Source organism: Podarcis pityusensis, assembly GCF_964106645.2.
Source record: "Podarcis pityusensis genome assembly, chromosome: 11".
Classification (NCBI taxonomy): domain Eukaryota; kingdom Metazoa; phylum Chordata; class Lepidosauria; order Squamata; family Lacertidae; genus Podarcis; species Podarcis pityusensis.
This window is the reverse complement of record NC_138036.1, coordinates 19,985,270-20,008,808: the sequence shown is the minus strand read 5'-3', so window position 1 is coordinate 20,008,808 and position 23,539 is coordinate 19,985,270. Positions and strand designations below refer to the sequence as shown.

Genomic DNA, 23,539 nt, shown 5'->3' with positions numbered 1-23,539 from the left:
TGGGGGTCAACCTGCAATATACTGCCTGTATTTTAAAACACTTGTATACGGTTTTGCCTTTTAAACACCAATTAAAGCTCTGTAGCACTGCTCTGCTTTGATAAATTTTCTGTTTTTATATTTATTCTAAAGTTTTAGCACACAAATTCTTAGGAAAATGTAACCTCTGGCTGCAGATTGCATAACCTGGAACATGGAAAAGCAGGACTTGACTATGGAAAAGCAAAGAAAATATATATGTTTGTATGCATGTGTGTGATCGCTCTGTCTGGGAGCAGGGGTATGGCTCAGGAGAGAAAAGAGAACAACAACAAGAGGGTGATATCCATGGCACTCTCTGAAAATGCTATTTAACTAGAGAAGATACAATGTAACAAAGTATCTGGAGTGAAATCTCCTGCTAGTTTCTAATGGTTGTGGATTTAATCTGCGTCCTCCTTTGAGGACAGAACCACATTTTAACACAACACACACAGAAGATGTCGGTCTTGCTATTTCATTTAAATAGCAACATAAATGTGTTTATTGCCATACAAATAAATCAGCCAAAGCACTTAAGAGCACCAGCACTGCTCTTGTACAGCTCTCACTGACCCAAAGAGCCAAACATAGTTATAGTGCTTACGATTGATTGCACTTTTGACAGTCCAGACAAAATTTCACTTTAGGCATTGGAGTATCTTGAGAGGATTCAGATGTACCTGAATTTCATGTTATACTTCCTTTGGTCTGTTTAAGAGAAATTTAACCAGTTGAACTAGAATTTCATCATTAAATCCTTTCACATTGTTTTCTTCGATTGCTTCGTACAGCGGCCTACTTTCAGTTCCCCAGCAAATATTCTTTCTTGGGTTATTTTTATCAGAATCAGCAGATAGAGCCAAGGTATTCAACTGGTAACAAAAGAAGCTGAAGTATCTTCCGTCGGTAATCACAGCCTGCGATACAAAAGGCCGGGTCACATCTGCTTCACTCCAGAATCCTGGGAGAGAGGGGAGGAAAAAAGCAGCAGCTAAACAAAAGCACTTTCCTATCAACAACAACAACAAAAAAAACCAGCAAGCCTTTAAAAGCCAAGTCATTGCAGATCCATTGTAAAAGGTTGCATATTTTAATAGCTTACTAGCTTTTCCCATCCTGGTGCCTTCCAGATGTCCTGGACAGCTTCTGCCATCTACTGGTCTTTGCTGGCTGGGGCTGATGAGAACTGCAGTGCAAAACATCTGGAGGGCACCAGGTTGAGGAAGGCTGGTTTAGAGCTCCAACTTTGCAGTCAGTCATGCAACTTACAACAAAGAGGAAGGGCCCCTAGAGGGGAAATAGCCTGAATAAAACACCTTATGTCTGGCAAGAACCAAGAGTCAGCCAGCAGCAAAAGCACAAACTAAGAGCTATACAGGTAAGGAAAAGGTAAAGGACCCCTGGACGGTTAAGTCCAGTCAAAGGTGACTATGGGGTGCAGTGCTTATCTCGCTTTTAGGCCAAGGGAGCTGGAGTTTGTCCTCAGACAGCTTTCCAGGTAATGTGGCCAGCATGACTAAACTGCTTCTGGTGCAACAGAACACTGTGACGGAAGCCAGAATGCACAGAAACGCAGTTTACCTTCCCATCGCAGTGGTATCTATTTATCTACTTGCACTGGCATGCTTTCAAACTGCTAGGTTGGCAGGAGCTGGGACAGAGCAATGGGAGCTCACCCCGTCACAGGGATTCGAACTGCCAACCTTCTGATCGGCAAGCCTAAGAGGCTCACTGGTTTAAACCACAGCGCTATACAAGATATTCCCCATTCTACAAGGGGTCATAGCTGCTCACAGTTCAACACCCTTCACCTCCTCAAGCTACAAGACCATGCCAACATTTTCATGGATTTCAAGTGCAGATACTAGTCCCACCTCACTTCCCCCCACACACTGGGTTTATCTGTTCCACCCCAGCCTTTCTGTATTGAGTGGAAAGGCCTGACGGCAGTTTGCAAACATGTTCAGCTAAGCACATATACAATATCCCAAGCAAGCATGAACCATGTATGATTAGAGGTCCTAATTACAATGAGACTTGCTACCATGTTCATCAGAAGTATTCACAAGCCTCTTTCAGATCTTCCAGTTCAAGATGAGAAGGCCAAGTGCAGAGTGGACATGCCTAATGCTCACATACTCACTCCACATTCACATATTCTTTAGAATGCATTAATAAGGCTAAGATAAATCACATGGCTGTATCGTCTTCTAAAAGTTATATTTGTGAGCTTGCTATTTACCTTATCTTGCAACACTGGCTATCATCTTTAACTATTGACCTACCTTGGTACATTGCTTGGGCTCCAGTCCAAGCAAAAAGACTTGCAATTGCGTTAGCACGGCAAGGAACTTCAACCTGATCGAAGAGATTCATTTTTATAAGCCTGTCCCTTTTCAGCCTGTCGGGAATTAAATGAAACTGCGTATGTCCATAGGCACATGGATCTGCTACATTTGATCCTAAATCCCGCAAGAGAAAGAATTGTTTTAGATTTTAGCACGTAGAATGCTTAGATAAAAGTACCAATTCATCCAATAACAGATTTCTTAGCTGTTTTATCTTCAAATTTCTTAACAATATAGTGATGCTGACAGGTATGTTTTTTTTAAAAATTAATTTAAATATGAACACAATGCCATACAAAATGCAGCTGCTTTATATCCCTTGCAGACAAATACAGTATGTATAGATGGTCAGGTCATGCATCCATAGCCGAGACTAGAGGACGAATGACAGCTGGAAGGAGCGCAGAGAGACAAAACTCCATGGTGCATCTGCAACAGCACAACAGGATGCCTTTATCTGCCCCAGCTGCAATAAAACAGGTCTCTCCCATATCAGTCTCTACAGCCACAGCAGGTGCTGTAACCTTCCAACCGTCTGACTTCACTCCCAAAGGTGCACTCCTCCATTGTCTCCCCAAGACAGACTGATGCCAACTAACAAGCCTTTTAGATAAAGATTGTGAACCTTTAGAAACATCTAACATCTACTTCAAGCAAGGAGTAAATTTAAAGTACATAGGCCATTTTGAAATCAGGAGTGCACTGGCTTAGCACGCTATGCCAATATAACAGTGTCACAGCTATAATTTGTTCCAAAAAAACAAGATTAGGCATCCTAATCAAACAAAGTATAAAACTTAAAAATATTTCACCACAGTAGCAAAGTGAACTACACAATGAACCGCATGCTGCAAAATTCGTAGTTTAAATGCCAACTCAACTTCAACATTGCTATGTGTATTAAGAAAGCCACTGTTATTTCAGCCAGTTAACCCCAATGTATGTCAGGATAACAGTGGCCCACTTGAGATATTGACCATAAGGTTTAAAACAACATATGGAAAGCAAATTGAAAGGTTATCTGCAAATGCCTAATATCATGAGTTGCTAATATAATGAGTTGCTGAAGTCCTCTTGCAAACTGATTTATTTTGTTAAAAAAATAAACATGAAAACACTGAAAATAATGGCATGAATTATATTTTGTTCATATTGAATTACAGCATAAAGACATGTTAAAGTACTATGCATCTGAAGTATATGTCTACAAATTCATTGAGTAGAGATTAGCGTTCTGATGTGGCAGTCTTACCTATAAATATTTTATTATCATACTGTCGTTTGAACATTGGAAGCTTGTCAGGCAAGACATTAATAACAGGAATATCTCCAGGAGCCACATAGTCCAGGGGCACAAACTTAAGGGGAGAAAAAAGAAAACCGGTTCAATAAACTGATATATAATCACACGGTATTATGCATTTACTTTTTTTAAAAAAATTGCCCTGCTTTACACCACTTCTGCTTACAAAAAATAAAAACATACAAAATTTAAAACATACATTAAACCCTTATTTTTAAAAACAATTATAACATAATTATTATTAATAATAAGAGGGTGCTCACTATTGACCACTTAAATATTTGACCTAAATTACAATGTAATTTGTTATTTACCACTAGCATGATTGTCTACAGGGAGATGTAATTCTCCCAAATGATTTCACAATGCTATAACATCAGCAGACATAGTGGCTTACTACTGTGTCCATACCAGGCTCATGGTTTGCCTTGCTCCAAACCAACCATGAGCTGTAGCCAAGGTTTGTTCTTGGCCTACCGCTCACAGTTTGTTTAGGGGAGACAAACCACGGCAAAGACCTTCACCCACGCTTTCCCCTACCTTTTAATTCCCTTGTTCTCCCTGACTGAGTTGCTGCTACTGCTTCAGTGTTATAAACTGAGATATGAAAGATAGAAGTTAAATGGAACCTTAAACATAGGTTATGGACGCAACAACGGAATATCTAGGTGCACTTTTTAATAACAAGAATACAAAACTGAAAATGAATGAATTGCAGCTAAAATTTTCACATAGTCTAGTCCTTCCCATGCCCACCCCCCTAATATTCTTAAGAAGGTCTCTTCTCCAGTCTTCAGAAAATAGCTGGAAGTGGGGAGGCAGAAAAAGGTCCTCCTTTTCTTCCACTGCAGTTTCAATCTGAAATCTTAGCTGCAGTACTGTGCCCAGAGTTCAGAAGCTGCTCGTGCTAATGACATTCCCTGTCGCAAAATGCACCTAGAGCAATGAGAGTTTTGAACACTGTACTGCTTCATACAACTCAACTCACTTTACAAAAGGTTTCGCCACCTAGCCAATCAATATGACTTGGAAATAAAAAAGGCTCCTATGAATCCAAAGGGGAGGTTATCCATAGTATATCAACATCTCATTCATTCTGGATTCCCCCTCTCCCTCGCAGTCCTCTGAGTACCCATAAAATATTTTCTGAAGGGTTGGGGAGCCTTTACAGCAGATTTGGGAGGCATGAGGAAGGTGCATGGGAGAAAGGGAGAGTCCGCTTGTATAATGTTGAATGTTGCAGAAGTACCAGCCCTCGGGGGGGGGGGTGCACAATGTATCTTTGCATGAGCCATCAATTTCCTTCCATTCAGATGACACACCCACATCAATGAGTTATGAAAAAACATAGGGGGTGAGGTTTTCTGAGGATAAGTAGTTATTACTGCTACACACTTTCCAGTTTAAATTCGGAAAAATAATATGCCTTAGTTATCAAGCATTTCAGGAAAACTGTGCTATAGTCTAATTTCTTCATAACAAGGGCTATTTCACCCACTACATATTCAATTTAATTAAACTGTAGACTTCAAAATGTGGTATATAATAGAAGAGATCTATTTAGGGGTCGATACTCACCCCTGAAGTAACCAGAAATAGCAAATCCATTAATCTTTATGAAATTGGACTTCATACCTCTGAAAGCTGTTTTCGTATACGAATCTGACAGTGAGGTTTATCATCAATCTGAAATCTCAGTGGGTCAATTCTACCCTTTCGATGTCCACGAGGAACCACTGTCTCACCACGCAGCCAATAGAAATTTACTTCTGGTTTGAGGTCTGAAATAACAAGTGTCTTTAATGCCTCCTGCAGTCAAGAGCCCACCAGAGATATTAAACATGCCTGTAGTCAAGGATGTATGCATGACCACATAGCAATTTTTGTGCACACATACATGCTGAATATCTGTGCACACTTCTGAACCTTAGTATGTGAAAAATCACAGTAAATCAGTTACATGAGGAACAACTACAACTGATGGAAGCTGTAGGAGAAGTACTTTCAACACTAGAAGCACCTATACTAGACAATGCTAGATAAATGTCGCCAACGAAACAGAAGCTACTTGGAATTATGTATGGCGTCCATCTCTGATCTGTACAAGAAGGGGATTTTATGCATCTCTATGCTTCACAAATTATTTGCTATGCATGTGTGTAACTGATTAAAAGTATAACACCCCCCCCCCCACAAACACACATTCCTCCTTAGTGCACACATTGCTAGGGATCATGACTAGATTATTATTATTGCATTTGTGAGTCACTTTATCTTACCCAATGCAACTTACAACCAAACAAATGATAAAACCCTGCATGGGTACATTAAAACCAAGGAGGGAAAGAAATACATTGATGGGATATACCCGGAAGCTGTAAACCGGCTCCCTCGGCCAATAAAGCGAGATGAGCGCCGCAACCCCAGAGTAGGTCATGACTGGACCTAATGGTCAGGGGTCCTTTTACCTTTAATAGCTATTAATGATAAATTAACATGTGCCATTAAGGTAAGACGGGGAATATGCAGGAGAAATGACTTTGTGGAGATATGGAAGGTGTTTGTAGAACGGAAAGAGGTCAAACCATCACAAGAGATATTAAAATTTTGGAAGGTTGGATAGCTACAATGGAATTTTTTCAGTGGTGGGGTGCACATTTTTATTCTTATTTATTTATTATCAGTGTCAAAAGGAAAAGGAAAGAAATGCATTGAATACATCTCACCCACTTCTAAAAGGACAAAAATGGTTAAAGGCAAAAGGCCTGGTTCTATAGGAAAGGTTTTTGCCTGGCACCTATATAAAGAAATTGACAGGAAACCCCCTAACATTTTTTTTTTTATTCCTGGAAGCCAACAGCTCAGACTACTCGAATACCTTCCTCTCACTCCTCTTTCTCTCTCTCTCTCACACACACACATGCACACGTGTCCCACTGCCCACCGCCTCGCGCTTACACACACGCACCCAGGGCCGAGGAGGAGCCGAGCGCCGGGTTGGCGCTGGCCAGTCGGGCCGTCAGGCCGAGCGCCAGCTGCGTGAGGAAAGGCGACGGACCCTGCTCGATGGCGCGGAAGAGAAAGGGGCGCCGCTTGCGCTGGTAGAAGTGCTCCTGGAGCAGCGCGTCGCACACCGCGGAGCGCAGCTCGGCCAGGTCCCAGCCACCTCCTTCCCCTTCTGCTTCTGCCGCTGCCGCCGCCGCCGCCGCCACGGGGCCGGGCAGCCCCGGCACGAAGACGGTCTTGGTGTAGTCCTGGTACCAGCGGTCCGCGTTCACGGCCCACGTCTGCGGGTAGACCACGTACTTGAGCCGCTGCCGCTTCCCGTAGATGCGCAGCTTCTCCTCCACCGAGGGCGCGTCGTGGATCTCCTGGTAGAAGCGCTCCCGGCGGCGCTGCTTGGCCGCCTTGCTCTTCGCCGTCAGCGACGCCACCACCGGAGGGTAAAGCGACGGGGCGGCGGCGGCGGCGGCGGCTGGGAGAGGATTCGGCACCGGCAGCGCCGCCGCCGAGGGGCCCGCGTGGAGCCACCGCCGCGGCCAGCCGTCGCGCAGCAACCGCAGCCCCCTGGACGCCGCCATCTTGTCCGCGAGAAACGGGAAAAGGGGAAAGAAGCGGGGAGGGCTGCTTCCGGGCAAGTCGGGAGCAGCGGTTGGCTGAGCGCCCTTCACGTGACCCGCAGAGAGACGGGCAACATGTGCGCTCCCCCGAGGCTCGGCGAGAAAGAGGAGCGACGTCCGGCAACTGCGCATGCTCGTTGTCCTTATACGGACGCGTGTGGGATGGGAGCCTCAGCGGCGCCTTACAATTCCATCGGCGTTATATTTGTATGCCGCATTTTCCATTTCTGTGACTACGCTCGAGGTGGCTTGCAGCATGTCATAAAAAAATTGATCAAATTTAATAAACGATACATTATTTAGATGTGTTTGTGGAGAAGGGAGGGTTTTTTATTGTATTACTCTTGTTTTTATTATGTATTTTGTGTCCTCGTTTTGTATTTTTATGTTGTGGGTCGCCCTGTGGTCTTCTGGGGAAGGGCGGTTTGCAAATTTAGTAAATAATAAAACAACCACCACCATGGATTTACACAGCTGCAAACTGTAACAAAATTAGCCATAAACAAAGAAAACGCATCAAAAAGAGTATGCAAGAAAAACAAACCGATTTCCACGTAAATCATTAAAAAAGATGTACAAAGGGAAAATGCCCCACTCCACACCTGCACCAGTGGTTGCTGTGGCATTACCAGTAGCTAGAGGCAAGTGCTAGGAAAATACGTAGAATTGGTAGGAGGAGTTGGATGCAGGTGAGGCGAGACCAGCTATGTGACTAGAAGTAGCACCAGACAGGACACCGAAGGCTTTGCACAATTTCCTGCAGAAGTAGAATCCAGGCAAAGTGTCCATCTGTCCAGTGGAAGGTCAATCCTTGAGTTCACAAAGTGATTAATAGATCATGCCTATGAAGTGACTCAGAATATCCTGCCGAGGGGCTGAAGTAAATTGAGGTTTCTGCTCCAGAGGATCCAATCCCATTGCATTTATTGAGGATTTTAGATGCTACGATCATTTCTAAAGTTAGCTATTCAGGTAACGGTTTTGTTTTTGCATTTGCTAGGTCTGTGTCAGTGGTATCCAGCACTGTGGCATCCAACTTTATCCCCTCTTGAAAATTTGCCGAAGGCGTTACATATGGTATATTATTGCATCACTATTTGAATTCAAAGTGTAGTGCAATAAAATACAGGATAATAAATAAAAGAAGCAATGGAAAGACAATTAAAAATCAGTACAGTTCTCAAACTTAATCCGTTCCGGAAGTCTTTCCAAAACCAATGCGTTCCAAAACCAGGGCGCGCTTTCCCATAGAAAGTAATGCAAAATGGATAAATCCGTTCCAGACTTTTAAAAACAACCCCTAAAACAGCAATTTCACATGAATTTTACTATCTTACGAGACCATTGATCCATAAAATGAAAGCAATAAAAAATGTACTGTACTATAAAATAAATAAAAAATATTGTAGATGATAAAAATTAAAATTTCTTACCTGCACTGATGATAGTCATTGTTTGGATGGGGGGATTTTATCCATTTCCATAGTCACACAATCAATCAATCAGCAGCTGAACTGGGATCCACACAGTCACAAAAACAAATTAACTGAAAAAGTCTCAAAGCAAAAAACTCAAAAGAAATAGCAAAAACAAAAGCACCAAATATAAGCTGCAAATATCACCTCAGAGAACTGCAATTGGAAATGGAAGGCTTGAATTACAATGGGGGGGGGGGACGACGCAAATTAGCAGCGCAACGGGAAACACGGGGATGCAAATCAGCAGTGCAACAGGAAACATAAGGGGACTTAAAACGGAGCACATTTTACTTCCAAAAAAGAGTTCCAAAACCAGAACACCTACTTCCAGTTTTGCAGCGTTCGGGTTCCAAGTTGTTTGTGAACTAAGCTGTTCGAAAACGAAGGTACCACTGTATGGATATTGAATACAGCAGACATGCCATCTCCCATCCTTGATCACAAATTTATAGCCGTGTTGTGGACCCCCTGAATAAAGCTTGCAGACCATAGTTTGGAAATACTGGTCTATATTTTATATACACACAGTATATGTCATCTAATGTGGAGTAGTGCTTAGTATCCTGGACCAGGACATGAGAGATTAGGGTTCAAATTCCCACTAAGCCATGAAGCCCACTAACTGATTTGGTACAAATGACTCTCAGCTTAACCTATCTCACAGAGCTGTGAGGATAAAATGGCGGGGGGTGAATTACCTTGAGCTCTTCTTTGGAGAAAAGGCAAAATATAAATGTAATAATAATGTAATTGTAGAGTTGGAAGGGACCACAGTGATCATGTAGTCCAACCCCCTGTGATGTAGGAATCTTTTGCTCAATGTGGGAGCATTCAAACCCATGACCTTGAGATTAAGAGTCTCATGCTCTACTGACTGAGCTGTTAAACACACACACATATATATGAATGAAATCTAAGCAAAGACTTATGTACACTGTCAGTCATACTCAGAGCAGATCTTTCAAAATCAACGGATTTAAGTACTGTAACTTAAATCCATTGATTTCAATTGGCCTACTCTGAGAATGACTTAGTTGGAGATCATCCAAAGTATTTTAGATGGATTGTAAACCAGTGACCTGAAACACCATCAATTTATATGCCTGGCAGGGGGCCATTTCCTTTTTGTCATTTCAGTTTGTCACGTTCCCAAACTGAATTATTGCAAATTTAGCAGCAAGTCAGCCTCCAGACGATAATTTAGAATTGTATCTCCTTTCAGCAGGGAAAACTCATTATCTGCTCAAGAAGGGGCTTTGCCATATGAAACCCATGTGGAAAACCCACAATTTTCCTGCACTTGTCCAAATGTATTTCACAGGCATATAAAACATGTCTGACAGGCTCCTATTCCTGTACAGCATATATCAAAACTATAACAAGAAAAAAGAAAAATAAAAATCATTCCATGTGGTATTATTATATAGAGACCAGGCATCACGGAGTCAGACAAGCTGCAATTTTAATTACACTTATTTGGAAGCAAGTTTCACTGAAACAGATGGGATTTATTTGTTTATTTAGCTCTGGTGTGTGTGTTGAGTTCCAATAGATGCTCCTGCAACCTGCCTTTATGACTTGCTTAGACAGCAAATGTGTGACGTGCCCAGGGGGTTTTTCAGCCAGAACTCACTGGAACTCAGTTCCAGCACCTCTCAGATGGGCACCTCTGCCATTCTAAGAGAATGAGGGAGGTGTTCATGGTGAGTTCGGGCACCACTTTTTCTAGAAAAAAAAAGGCACTGGGTGTGCCCTTTGCCACTCCCACTGCAATTTCACAAATGAATGTTACTTTGGCATTGCAGGTAGATATACCATTACCATGGTTTAGCAACTAGTACCACTAGCTCATTTTGGGTGGGGAGAGCTGCAAAGCTGATGTCCCCCTCAGAAAATGCACAGTTGCCAAGGACATTGGCTTGGATTCTGAGCGCAAGAAATCTTGGGGGAAGAGGATTTTCCTGTCTTTGTCTCTACTGCACCTCACTTTCTTGAGGATGGCTGCAGAATATAAGAACTGGCTGAATCAAGCCAATGGCCCGTCGAGTTCTCAAAGTGGCCAGCCAGATGCCTGTGGGATACCCACAAGCAGCGGAATTTCTTTATTTGGGGAGTAGAAACCCATCTCATTCCTTGAGGATGAACTGGGTGAGGCAAAGCAGAACTTTAAAAGTAAATAGAACCCCCATGAAATTAAAAGACGCCTGCTTCTTGGAAGAAAAGCAATGACAAACCTAGACAGCATCTTAAAAAGCAGAGACATCACCTTGCCAACAAAGGTCCGTATAGTAAAAGCTATGGTTTTCCCAGTAGTGATGTATGGAAGTGAGAGCTGGATCATAAAGAAGGCTGATCGCCGAAGAATTGATGCTTTTGAATTATAGCGCTGGAGGAGACTCTTGCAAGAAGTTCAAATGCATCCGTTCTGAAGGAAATCAGCCCTGAGTGCTCACTGGAAGGACAGATTGTGAAGCTGAGGCTCCAATACTTTGGCCACCTCATGAGAAGAGAAGACTCCCTGGAAAAGACCCTGATGTTGGGAAAGATGGAGGGCACAAGCAGAAGGGGACAACAGAGGACGAGGTGGTTGGACCGTGTTCTCAAGGCTACCAGCATGAGTTTGACCAAGCTGCGGGAGGCGGTGGAGGACAGGGGTGCCTGGCATGCTCTGGTCCATGGGGTCACGAAGAGTCGGACACGACTAAACGACTAAATAACAACAAGAACCCCCCAAACAACAGGCTACTGTTGTAGGAAGTTAATCAGAAGGAGAAGCCCATGGAAAAAATTAGGATCACTTTTGTACCAGGAAATGGTTTAACCAGTGTTGAAGCAATGATTCTTCAACATCAACTTCGTTGGACCGGTCATGTTGTGCAGATGCCTGTTGATCGTCTTCCAAAGCAACTACTCTATTCCGAATTTAAAAATGAAAAGCATAATGCTGGTGGTCAACAAAAGAGGTTTAAAGACAGTCTCAAGGCAAATCTTAAAAAATGTAGTATAAACACTGACAACTGGGAAACACTGGCCTGCGAGCTCTCCAGTTGGAGAACAGCCTTTACCAAAGGTGTCATGGGCTTTGAAGAACTCAGCACGCAAGGGAGAAACATGCTAAGAGGAAGGCACGCTTGGCAAATCCACACCGTGATCAACTTCCACCCGGAAACCAATGTCCCCACTGTGGAAGGCCGTGTGGATCCAGAACTGGCCTCCACAGTCACTTACGGACTCATTGCTAAAACCGTGTTTATGGAAGACAATCTTACTCGGCTATGAGGGATCGCCAAAGAAGAAGACACTTTTTAACCCATTGCAAAGAACAGAAAACAAATATGCAGATCTAAGGCACTAGGTGTCACTGTCTTACCATTTTATAGCAAATAAGTTATTATTATGGTTCTATGTTGCTACCTACGTTTGTGTCTCTGTGTGTGTATAACTGTGACGCTGACAATGGGCTTTTGTTGGCTGGATTATGCTCACTGATGATTTATGTGACAAAATATAAAGCCATGTTTCCTTATTTTGCAGAAGTTGCACTGCCCACAATGCCCTCTAGTCCTCTGCAGCCTCCATGACTGAGCAGATGGGGTACTAGGCTGAAGCCTTTCACACATGTTCAGAATACTGTTCCCAGCAAGTCTGCAGTTATCCTACTGTGCAGGCACAAATGTGCTACAACAAGATGCACTATGAAAGAGCCAATGTTAACCACTAGCTTGGGCCAAGAGTCACTAAGCAAATTTACCCAGCACCTGGTCTATCAATAGCCACCAAGCCATGCTAGATAAATGCAACTTCCATATAAAGGTAAAGGGACCCCTGACCATTAGGTCCAGTTGTGGCTGACTCTGGGGTTGCGGTGCTCATCTCACTTTATTGGCCGAGGGAGCCGGCATACAGTTCTGGTCATGTGGCCAGCATGACTAAGCCGCTTCTGGTGAACCAGAGCAGCACACGGAAATGCCTTTAACCTTCCCGCCGGAGCGGTACCTATTTATCTACTTGCACTTTGGTGTGCTTTCGAACTGTTAGGTGGGCAGGAGCAGGGACCGAACAACGGGAGCTCACCCCGTCGCGGGGATTCAAACTGCCGACCTTCTGATCGGCAAGTCCTAGGCTCTGTGGTTTAACCCACAGCGCCACCCACATCCCAACTTCCATATACCATGGCATATAAATGAATACTAAACTAGGCTGGTGGGGCTGGTGGTCAACTGATGGAAGAACTCTTTGTCATCTTCATATCTTGTTTATCAGTGGTTTCCACTAGTATAAATGGACACCATGTGCTAGCTTACTCCCTGCAAACTACCCCAACCGTACAACAAAGTCACATGCAAAAAATATGATGGACTGCATATAAAAACCAGTTTGTTGTTGATAATTCCCTGGTGTTGGAAGCACGACACTGAACTATTTAGAGCAGGGATGGAGAACTTTTGGCCCTCCAAATGTTGCTGGACTGCAACTCCCATCAGCTCTTGTGAGCATGACCAATGGTTCGAGATAAAGTGCAACAAATAAGCAACAATTGTATATTTGTTGTTCTGTAACATGACAGGCTGAAATCCAGTGCTCCCATTGAATTTAGGCTTACTTCTGAGGACTGCCCTGTCAGTCTCATCTTAAGCATTCTCCTAGCTGTGTCAACATGGGTGTTGGCAAAAAATCTGACTGCAGAACTGCTTGGTTGAGATCCTTTTCTCATGGGATGGGCGAGAAAGGAGCCACAATTGATATAATAAAAATACCTACGATCTCATTGTCTTTCAATTAAAATAATGGAAAATGTGCATTAATCCCTGCTTTCAATCACACCATCTATCATGCATGTTTTTGCATATACTCATATTTTCTGATCTTATATGTTTGAAACTGGCCAACAGTTGATTGCTTATACAGTGGACATATGATCCATGTGGGAGGCATGTTTGCAACCCGCAGCATTCGCAACTTGCAGCGCCGCGTCTGCGCATGCGCGGGGCGAGATTCAGCGCTTCTGCGCATGTGCAAAGTGCGATTTAGCGTTTCTGTGCATATGCGAGTGCTGAAACCCGGAAGTAACTCAAAAATGCGCAACCCGAAGCATCTGTAACCCGAAGTATGACTGTAATCCATTTTTGGCTTCATCACATTTCTTCTATCTATAAACACACAAAGAACCAACTTTTTAAAAAGCATTGGAAAGTCAACTCAGTATTTCCTGGTACTTGGTTATCCTTCACAGCACATGTATGCGGACTTCAAGCTTTGCATTCTTTTACTAGACCTCCAAGATTTACCAACCACCGGCAGGTGTAAAAGACGCAGAGGATTAATAATAATAATAATCTGAGCACATTTTAATATAATCGGCATGTAACACCAAGCTAAGGTGTGAAGCCTTTTACCAAAGTTGCCTTTTCAGCTGTTCTATAGTGATAATGTCATCACGGCGGTGAACAAAACCAACCTGAAAAAGCTTCTTCAGAGTCAGGCACATAGAGAGTAGTCAGGCTGCAGATGTTCAGATAGGTACTTGATGCGTGTCAGGGTAAGCACTCTGTGGGAACGTTGTGGATAGTAGGAAAAGATATACTGATTAAATATTATCCTTCCTCATTCACGCTAGTGAGCTAGTAGCAGAGTACATTCCCCTGTATATTGCAGGAAGCTAGTTGGTAGATTCATTTGAAACTCTTGAGTTAAGCAATCCAGTCTGGGTTGTCCAGATTGGATTGTTCCTGGTAAATTCCCCTTTAATTCCCTTTTAAAAAGAATAAAGATGCAACAATCTTCTATTAAAAGTAATAAGAAGTTTACTTACATTCAGTTCACAGTATGATTCTGAAGGCAGGCTTTAGCATGTAGTTACAGAAGAGAGAGTGGGTTCATTCCATATGGGGAATGAGCTCATGTACTGCTGGCTGAGAGCCAGCAGACAGCAAAAGAGCATCAACAGCAGCATCAAGAGAAGGGAAGATGGCTGCATGACCAGCCCTTTTATGAGGTCTCCCACGGTCACAACTACCTACCTGGTCACACACAGGGGGAGGATGCTTCCAGACAGGTGTGACAGGAAGTCCTCCTGACTGGAGTAACATTCCTCTGTGTGTCCACTCTGGGCAAACAGGAAATGTTGTATTTGATGGCTATGCTCTACCTCTACAGTCGGAGGCAGTTATGCTTACGATTGCCAGTTGCTGGAAACCACAAGATCAAAGAGTGCTCTTGTGCTCATGTTCTGCTCACTGGTTTCCCATAGGCATCTGATTGGCCACTGTGAGAACAGGATGCTGCCATAGATGGGCCCATTGGCCAGATCTAGCAGGCTGTTCTTATTTGAAAAAGTGACCATGCCCTAAGTCAGACAGACAACACAGGAGGGAAGGATTGGTTGCACAGTTCTTCCACACTACAGTTAATTCAGACCTTAGTCCCACTGGAACAAGGTAGTTGCAACTAATATTATATTGCTTTCGGGACTTCCAGTCCAACCCTATGCATGTCTACTCAAAAGCAAGTTCTTTTTTAGTTCTCTGGTTAGTGTGTCTAGGATTGCAGCATGAGTTACCATTAAGTGTGACTAGATTGGGGTATTGACTTTAGAATGAAGTGAGTGCTTTGTAGCTATATTAAATAGGATCAGTTGGCAGAATGGGGAAGAAAATGTTACATCTATGAGGAAATTCACTCTCTGCCAGAAACTAACTTTCCTCAGAGCTTTACAATCTAAAACTGCTCCAAAAATTGTCCCTGGAGTTATACTGTAGTGCATTTTGGTTCCAGAAACAGTTCTGCAGAAAAAACAGAATGCAAGCCCAACAGCTGATTTCTATTAATAAGTTCCTTTTAAAAAGAAAAAGAAAAACCAAAAAAACTACTTTTATAGTGATTGTTTTAAAAAAACAAACCCAAAACCTATCAAGTATGTAAAACCAGAAACTTCACATAGATACACTTCTGCTTACAAACATATGTTAAATTTTCAGGAAGATGAGCAGTCTGGGACATCCCATGGAGCTAAGACATGTGTATGCAATTACAGCTGATCAGTCTTCTACAGATAAAGGTATGGGAACATGATATGATGTACCCATGAGCTCCAGGTAAGAGATCAAATGACCAAACTAGCCTAGAGTGAGCTCAGTATCAGACTCAGGTGAAAGTAATTTGATGCCGATCCAATGTGGACAGAGGTGGGCAGTCCAGGTCCAAGATAGGCAAGGGTCAAGTCCCATAGCTGGCAATTGAAAATCAGAAGGGTCAGGAACAAGGAGAACAAGGGTGGAGAACCTCAGTCCTGGGGACAAATGCAGCCCTCCCAACATCTCCATCTGGACCTCAAGTCACACTCATCACTTGCCCTGTTCTTACTTGGTTGGACTATGTCCTTGAACTCTGATAAGGCTTCCTGCTTGTCTGGATGGAAGATAGAGACACAACAGGATTTGCAACCCCATGGCCTCCCCATATCTACATTGGAGGGTTGGGAGACCACACACACACACACCCCGAACAGCACATGTGGGGCAGCATGACATTGAATTCCACCCAATGTTTCTTTTTTGGGTGGGGGGTTATGTTTTAAATCTGAGCTGCCTTGGAAGAGCCTTGGGTCCTGAAAAGTGGTGTCAAAATACCTAAATAAATAAATTCAAAGGGACTTGCTGCCCTGTGGTTGCCTGCTGCAAAACGTTGTCAGGCTCTTTGACCTCATCTTATAGAGAGACCCCAGCATCAGCTTGGGATATGGCGGGGGGGGGGGTTGGATAAATTTGATTCCATTCACATTTCAAGGCAAACCTACCTAATTTTCACTTTCTGAACCAATAAACAAACCCATTGTTCAAAATTTGCACTTCTCAGAATTATACAATGCAGTTCTCCAGCCAAGGAATCTGTACAAAACTTCATGTGCTGGGGTTTGCCTTAAAATGCATATACTGTATTAGTGAAAATAACTATTTTTGCAAAAGAAGATATGTATATTAGAGGGAATTCATACAGAAATATTGTTGAATTTTCATAAGGACTTTAAAAAAGCAAAAACAAATCACAAACTGATGCAGAAACGCAGAGAACTGAACTTAAGAATGCAAAAATCAGAAAGTGAGAGATAACTGAAATTGTCAGATTCAACCCTTCAGCTCATCAGTTGCCACTGGGAAGCTCACTGCTGTGACTGTGGGATCTTTTTGACACAATCCTGCTCCCCATTCTTTTTATACACCTCTGTTGACAAGTCCGTTAAAATAAAATAAAAAAACTGGATACAGTGTGAAATCTGGATTTGTTTATGAAACCCTGATGCTACTTACAGTAATTTGAGAAATTGATAACATATTGCTTGAAATGCCAGGATAGAATTTGGCTGTCCAAAAACAGAGAAGTGGCTTGGGCATTGTGGAGCGGGGAATCCTCCAGTTTATATTTAAAAGGACTGTAGAAATTTTAGGTTGGCTTTAAAAAAAAAAAAAGCCCTGTCCCTGGGAACTAAATGTATAGTGATTAAAAGCACATGTTGCTAAATTGATGTCCTGGAAAAATCCCAACTTCCTTAATGTCATGCAGCCTAATTTAATTCTCACTAATCGTAGTGTTTGCCAAAAACCAGGATGGTTGTGTGAGGTTTGGTGGCAGCGACTGAGAGGCCTGCGGCTTCACCTCAGCCTCTTAAATATGATGTGCAATTGCCCCTTCTCCAAATGATTCAGAGGAAGTATCTCATCACCAGCAGAGACATCTTCATCCCTTACAAGAAACAATTAGACATGTGTCGCAGTCATAATAGCTTTGTTACATCGTTTAATGCTTTTATTTCATTTCATGAACTAATATGAATCATAAGGGGGGGGCGCTTATGAGCAGACAACTTCATCTCTTGTCATGAATGCTGAATCAGCATTCAGGAAATGAATATGGTGTAGCCCTCCCACTAATGTGACAGACGACATACATGAATGTCACAGGTGAGAGTAGGTCACACCTCTATCATGTCTCCTCTTATCTTTTTTTCTGACCTGAAAAGCCACAAACGCTGTAACGTTTCCTCACCGGGAAGTTGCTCCATCTCTTTGATCATTTTGTTTGCCCTTTTCTGTACCCCTCCCAGCTCTACAACCAAGTTTTACAGGGTTTATTTGCTAGACAAGAATACTAAACAATGCGTAGAAAATCAGATATATTTCAGTTACTGAGAAAGCCCCTCCAGAGCAGGTAAGGTAAAGGTAAAGGACCCCTGGACGGTTAAGTCCAGTCAAAGGTGACTATGGGGTTGTGGCGCTCATCTCGCTTTCAGGCCGAGGGAGCTGGTGTTTGTGCACAGACAGCTTTCTGGGTCATGTGGCCAGCATGACTAAACCGCTTCTGGCTCAACAAAACACCATGACGGAAACCAGACCGCACAGAAATGCTGTTTACCTTCCCACCACAGTGGTACCTATTTATCTACTTGCACTGGCATGCTTTCCAACTGCTAGGTTGGCAGGAGCTGGGACAGAGCAACGGGAGCTCACTCCGTCACAGGGATTCAAACCACTGACTTTCTGATCAGCAAACCCAAGAGGCTCAGTGGTTTAGACCACAGCGCCACCCATGCCCCTTACCCTCCAGAGCACTCCCACTCCAGTCTATGGCTGGCACTGGGATCTTCAACTAAGCAGGGACACTACTCAGTTTCTATACTTTTAAAGTCTCAAGATGAAGTCAGAAAAAAACATTTCTACTCTTCTGGTTGTTGACAGCAATGTCAGGTGGTGACTTCAAAGATAGTGGCTAAGGGTGAAGGCTTATTACTCCTTCGCTAACCTCGTTCATTAATGATGCCTCTGGGGTTATCCAGTGCCTTATCTTGATAGCTTTTAAGGGGAGCCCGCCAACCTTATAACTGTACATCATCATGCTGTGGTCTTACCAGAGAACCACAACGCTTTCTTTCTCGTTTTTTAAAAAAATATGTTTTATTGATTTTCAATTAACTACAAAATCCAAGAAACAGTTCCCCTCCACCATCTTCTCCCAATGGAAAAGAACCTTAAGGAAGAATGTCACGCCAAAGCTGTACACATTATTCCAGAGGATGCCAAAGATCAGAATTCATAACTGAAAAATTCTATAAAAAGGTGCCAATTTTTTAAAAATCATCTAGATCTCATTTGCTTTCTAAAGCACTCACTTACTGTTGTGCATACATTTTGTTGCCATGTGGAAATATATAAAAGTTCCAGTCTTTTATAATTTGGAGTTATAAGCCTATATACCATTTACAAAGTGTATCTTCATCTTTGTGATGAAGATTTCCTGATTCTTCCAGAAAAAAGTCAATAAAGCTAAGCTTGGTGCACACTATACATACTATCTTGTGATGTGGCTAATTTCTTTGAATATCCTTTCCCAAAATGGTTATATTTGATTGCATGTCCACCACATGTGCAATGTAGTTCCCATGGCGTTGCGCACCTTCCAACAGAAGGATGAAAAGTCCTTTTACTATGACTGCCTCTCTATGGCATTAAATACCATCTATGCAGTAAATTTAAAGCAATTTCTTTGATAGGTGTGGACAATGATTTTAGTGGTTTTTAAGCTCAAGGATTATGCGTATCCACTCTTTAAAGTGCCATGATACTGTTTGAAATGTGCAGTGCAGATGGGCCCTTAGTCTGGATGCAACCCACTCTGCACATATTTAAAAGCACTGTGTTGTATCTACTGGTGGTTTTACATGAGTGGTGAAATGATTACATTCATGCAAGGTAGGGCATCCAGTTTGTCACCAGTTTCCACACCACATACACACCCAGCAACCTTCTGTGCCATATTCTATACTGTTTCAGAGGGTTCCCAACTCTCAGGAACAACTTTAAGGGACACAGAGGGCTCTAATGGATAGGTAAAGGTAAAGGTACCCCTGCCCGTACGGGCCAGTCTTGCCAGACTCTAGGGTTGTGCGCTCATCTCACTCTATAGGCCGGGAGCCAGCGCTGTCCGCAGACACTTCCGGGTCACGTGGCCAGCGTGACAAGCTGCATCTGGCGAGCCAGCGCAACACACGGAACACCGTTTATCTTCCCGCTGGTAAGCGGTCCCTATTTATCTACTTATTTATCTACTTGCACCCGGAGGTGCTTTCAAACTGCTAGGTTGGCAGGCGCTGGGACCAAACGACAGGAGCGCACCCCGCCGCGGGGATTCGAACTGCCGACCATGCGATCGGGAAGTCCTAGGTGCTGAGGTTTCACCCACAGCGCCACCCGCGTCCCTAATTCTAATGGATAGAGGTAGCATCAAATATCAGGTGCTTGCTTTATGCAAACACTTACCACTATTATTATTATTATTATCATTATTTCACAAGGCCAAGGTGACTGACTGAAGGACTGTCTCCACCCCCATCATTCAGCCCAGACACTGAGGTCCAGCACCGAGGGCCTTCTGGCAGTTCCCTCACTGCGAGAACCAGGCAGAGGGCCTTCTTGGTAGTGGCGCCTGCCTTGTGGAACGCCCTCCCTTCAGATGTCAAGGCAATAAGCAACTATCTTACTTTTAAAAGACATCTGAAGGCAGCCCTGTTTAGAGAAGTTTTAAATTTTTACTGCTGTATTGTGTTTTAATATTTGGTTGGGAGCCACCCAGAGTGGATAGGGAAACCCAGCCAGATGGGCAGGGTATAAATAATAATAATAATAATAATAATAATAATAATAATTATTATTATTATTATTTTGTTAGTGTTTGACCGTAACCCAATGCTTGTCTTGCTACTGTCAGTGGGTTCTGATCTTTATGAGAGCCTTTTCAACATGTGTACGCAATGAATGAAAAAAACTACTGACTATTACAGTGGAACTGGGCTGAGAATGAGTGGTCTGATTCCACCCTTTTTTATATGTTCAAGTCCTGAGAAACTTTGAGCTCTACTATTTTGTTCTTTTACAAGAAATGGAAACTAAATAATACATTATGCATTTTTAGTTGTATTCCTATCCCCCTCCCCAATCCACACCCATCAGCAGTGGAAGTTAGAGACAAAGAGATGGGTGAGAAACAAGGAGATGTTTTCATTAGGTGGTGGGTCTTACACAAAAACAGAATAATCCTGGTGGGTCACCTCTGTCTGGGAAGCACAATTATACAACATTAGTAGATCCGGGGATTTCAAGAAAACCCCTTTGTCTTGATTTCCAGTAAATAGGATATAATAGCCACTTCGGTTACCCTCTTAAAATATTTTAAGAGTCCCTTGGGAGATGCTGAAAGCACTGATGTTGCATCGTTAAATTAAGCCCTGGCATCTGTTTGACATCTGCACCTCTTTGTCTAATGTGTTTAATTTGCAAGCAATCTTGACAATGTTACAGTAGCATCATCTCTTAAATTGGTCTACTGGAACTGGGGCAGATGAGGGGGTTTCAGTGAATTGGTTAATATGAGAAATGCAATTCTTTGCATGATTTGCTATGGGCGTCCACACCCAAGGTCAGTTGCTTAACCTGGAAATGAGCCTGAACTACAGCCAGAGAAATGCATTGTTCTCTTGACCATGCAAAATTGGAGGTCTGACCTCTGACCTCTGTAAGTTCTCCCATACTTCATTGGTCCACAGCATGGACAGGGAACCTGTGGCACACAAAATGTTGTTGGACTGCAACTACCATCATCCCTGACTAATGGCCATGTTGGCTGGGGCTGATGGGAGTTGGAGCCCAACAACCTCTTGAGGGTCATATGTTCCTCATCCTTCATTCAGCAGCTGACATTGGATAGCCTATCCTCTTGGAGCTCTTCAAATGGAGAACACCATTTGAGGACTATCCTGTGACTGGCCTTTATAAGAGTAATGATATCAGTAAAGTGGGAATGTTGGAGGGTTAGATGTGATATCTCGCATCTTTGTTGGATGAGCTCCTTGTTCAGAAAGGTCTAAAATTGTCTCGCTTCCTCCTTTGGAAGCAGCTGGTTGGCTCTGCTACCTGATTAGTCTCATAGAGATGCATGTAAATCATCACAGGTTGATTGTTATATTTAACTTAGGACATACATCAAGCTTCCTCAACCTCAGCCCTTCAGATGTTTCGAGACTACAATTCCCACCATCCCTGACCACTGGTCCTGCTAGCTAGGGATCATGGGAGTTGTAGGCCAAAAACATCTAGAGGGTCGAGGTTGAGGAAGCCTGACACACATCCTCAATATCAGAGGCCTAAACAGCCAGGTTGACTTCAGCAAGGCTGTGTGGGTGTGAGAACAGAATGCAACCTTTTAATCCAAGAACACAACTCAACCAATTAAATCCAACCACAGTGTAATTAAAGGTTATCCCTCTACTGGTCTGCAGGGAAAAATTCAGTTGGGTTTAATTTAATGGAAATTGTTTCCATTGCCAAAAGAATGGAAACCCTCAATAGCACATCTAATAGCTATCTTCCCTTTAACTAAGTAAAAGAGTGTTTAATTTTATAACCTCTTAGTCTTATAATTAGCAGTCTATGGCAATCATGTTTTATTTCCCTGAAACCCTTTATTGATGTGATAATAACAGTGTCTGTGCCGTGACTGATCAAAGTGTAGATTTCAAAGAACATGCAATTTTTATGTATAGAATAACACACCACGCTCTATTTTAAGGGGATCCCCTATGATTTTAAGTAATGTGGAATAATTTAAATTCTATATGATAAGTGGCCTTTTTACTAGCTCAGAATAACTATGGACCACACTTGTATCGCTTGGTGCGATTTTAAATATCAGGAATATAAGCAAAAGGTTGCAGCACAAATGGCCGTGATTCACTCAACCACTTTGGGCAGATCCATGCCATACATTTAAAGGACATTCAGCACATATCCAGTGCACATTAGTTCACATACACCACACACACATACACACACACACACACACACACACGAATCATCCTTAAGCCACACAGACATTTCATCCTTAAGCCACACTTCCCCGGATTCTTGGCTTCATACAACCAGCTCTCTGCCTCCATATTCTAAACCCCTTCTTCTTTTGTTGTTTTGGTTCTGCTAAGCCACTTCCTGCAGGACCTTAATATTTGCTGTGGAATAATGCAACTGTCCTTGGGACGCGGGTGGTGCTGTGGGTTAAACCACAGAGCCTAGGACTTGCTGATCAGAAGGTCGGCGGTTCAAATCCCCACAACGGGGTGAGCTCCCGTTGCTCAGTCCCTGCTCCTGCCAACCTAGCAGTTCAAAAGCACGTCAAAGTGCAAGTAGATAAATAGGTACTCCTCGGGCGGGAAGGTAAACGGCGTTTCCGTGTGCTGCTCTGGTTCGCCAGAAGCGGCTTAGTCATGCTGGCCACATGACCCGGAAGCTGTGCGCCGGCTCCCTCGGCCAATAAAGCGAGATGAGCGCCGCAACCCCAGAGTCGGCCACGACTGGACCTAATGGTCAGGGGTCCCTTTACCTTTACTTAATGCAACTGTCCTGTTCTCACTGCGTTCTTGAGTACGCAGGGTACTTGCCAGCAGCAACCTCGAGTAAGAAGCAACCAAAGCAGTATCTAGGTCCCATCCAATATCAGCAAGCAGAGTCCACAACAAGTGGACTCAGGTGAGAGGCAGTGAAAGCAGGTTTGGCATAGGCAGGCAGGTTCCAGTGCTGCTACACAGATGTTGTTCCAGCAGCTCTTCCAGCTCAGCACTTGGAGTTTTGAGCTGGAGCTGCTGGAACCACACCCCAACCTGAGTTGACTCCTATCAGCTCCCTTCTCTCCAGAGGTCTCCTTGGGAGGCGGGTCTTACTCCTTGCCTAG

General features: G+C 43.2%; 1 protein-coding gene across 1 annotated transcript; it reads right to left on the bottom strand.

Moving 5' to 3' along the window:
- Nucleotides 1-480: 480 nt before the first annotated feature.
- MRPS30 (mitochondrial ribosomal protein S30) lies at nucleotides 481-7,268 on the bottom strand. Its single transcript, XM_080972843.1, has 5 exons — nucleotides 6,641-7,268; nucleotides 5,308-5,453; nucleotides 3,622-3,727; nucleotides 2,307-2,483; nucleotides 481-982 (listed from the first exon to the last, which is right to left on the bottom strand). The coding sequence occupies exons 1-5, from the start codon at nucleotides 7,251-7,253 to the stop codon at nucleotides 714-716; spliced, it is 1,311 nt and encodes a 436-aa protein (XP_080828969.1). The 5' UTR covers nucleotides 7,254-7,268; the 3' UTR covers nucleotides 481-713.
- Between the last annotated feature and the right edge of the window lie 16,271 nt (nucleotides 7,269-23,539).

Coding starts and splice junctions, on each gene's coding strand:
- MRPS30 (XM_080972843.1), bottom strand. CDS start 7,253: ATGGCGGCGTCCAGGGGGCTGCGGTTGCTGCGCGACGGCTGGCCGCGG. Junction 2,484..3,621: donor TGATAATAAAATATTTATAG/GTAAGACTGCCA, acceptor TGCGGGATTTAG/GATCAAATGTAGCAGATCCA. Junction 983..2,306: donor AGCCCAAGCAATGTACCAAG/GTAGGTCAATAG, acceptor CCTCTCTCCCAG/GATTCTGGAGTGAAGCAGAT.